The following is a 1,427-nucleotide window of genomic DNA, read 5'->3' as shown; positions in this document are numbered from 1 at the left end:
AAAAAAAAAAAAAAAAGGAAGGATGAAAGAAGGGACGGGACCCCTCATACCTGGGGTGATGGGGGCGGCTGGCCTCCGATGAAGTTGATTGATTGAAGTTGCAGGTCCCCATCCACTTGCAGGTGGGTGACCATCTGTAGGGGGAGCCGGTGCCCGTACTCATAGAAGGGATTTCCATTTACCACCACCTGGAGGGCAGGGATGGACGTCAGGAGTCAGCATACAGGATCCTGGGAAGGTAGAAACAGGAAGCAGGGGCCGGGCCAGTGGCTCAGGCCTGTAACCCCAGCAGTTTGGGAGGCCCAGGTGGGCGGATCATTTGAGATCAGGAAATTGAGACCACACTGGCCAACACAGTGAAACCCGTCTCTACTAAAAATACAAAATTAGCGGGGCAGGTGCCTGTAATCCCAGCTACTCGCGAGGCTGAGGCGGGGGAATCGCTTGAACCCAGGAGGTGGTTGCAGTGAGCCGAGATTACCTCAGGTGACAGTGTGAGACTCAGTCTCAAAACAAACAAACAACAACAACAAAAACCAGGAAGCAGGGAACGGGGATCTGGGGGATGAGCTGGGAAAGCCTCAGCATCTGGAACCTTGGAGTCCACAGCTCAGAGGTCAAGCTAGGGTCAAAAGTCTGCTGACTGGCCCGTCCATGCCTGTAATCCCAGCACTTTGGGAGGCCCAGGTGAGCAGATCATTTGAGATCAGGAGTTTTGAGACCAGCTTGAGCAACATAGCAAGACCCCGTCTTTACAAAAACACAAAAATTAGCCAGGCATGGTGGTGTGCACCCGGAGTCCCAGCTACCTGGGAGGCTGATGTGAGAGGATCCTGAGCCCGGGGACGCTGAGGCTGCAGTGAGCTGTTTGCGTCACTGCACTCCAGCCTGGCAACAGAGTGAGACCCAGTCTCAAGAAAAAAAAAGAAGTACACATTTTGCAAAAACACAAAATGGTAGGAGGAAATACACATGAAATGTATTTCCTGAGAACAAGGTTCTCTGCAGTAGGGCAATGGGATTAAGGAAAAGAACTAAAAGAGGATTTTAAAAAAATAGGCAGGAAAGAAGGAAAAGAAAAGAGAAAAGTTGACAAAAGTGGGGATAGGGAAAAGGAAAGAAGGGAGGGAGGGAGAGGGAAGGAAGAAGAGAGGAGAGGAGGGAAGGAGGGAAAGAAAGAGAGAATGGAGAAAGAGGAGGGAAAAGGAAAAAGGATGAGAGGGGCCGGGCACAGTGGCTCACACCTGTGATCCCAGAACTTTTGGGAGGCTGAGGCGGACAGACCACCTGAGGTCAGGAGATTGAGACCAGCCTGGGCAACATGGTGAAACCCCACCTCTACTAAAAATACAAAAATTAGCTGAGCGTGGTGGCGGGCACCTTCATCCCAGCTACTCGGGAGGCTGAGACAGGAGAATCGCTTGAAT

The 1,427-nt window shown here is 51.5% G+C and overlaps 1 protein-coding gene across 1 annotated transcript in view; it reads right to left on the bottom strand.

Annotated features, from left to right (window-relative positions):
• The window catches only part of LGALS4 (galectin 4), a 10,546-nt gene that overhangs the window by 4,508 nt on the left and 4,611 nt on the right, over window positions 1-1,427 (bottom strand). The window contains exon 4 of the mRNA XM_037730696.1: window positions 51-188. Within this exon, the coding sequence (XP_037586624.1) occupies window positions 51-188 (138 nt within the window). The remainder of the gene's footprint in view (window positions 1-50; window positions 189-1,427) is intronic.

The sequence above is a fragment of the Cebus imitator genome, unplaced genomic scaffold, assembly GCF_001604975.1.
Source record: "Cebus imitator isolate Cc_AM_T3 unplaced genomic scaffold, Cebus_imitator-1.0 Scaffold356, whole genome shotgun sequence".
Taxonomy (NCBI): domain Eukaryota; kingdom Metazoa; phylum Chordata; class Mammalia; order Primates; family Cebidae; genus Cebus; species Cebus imitator.
The sequence above is the reverse complement of the archived record's forward strand: the minus strand, read 5'-3'. Positions and strand labels throughout refer to the sequence as shown.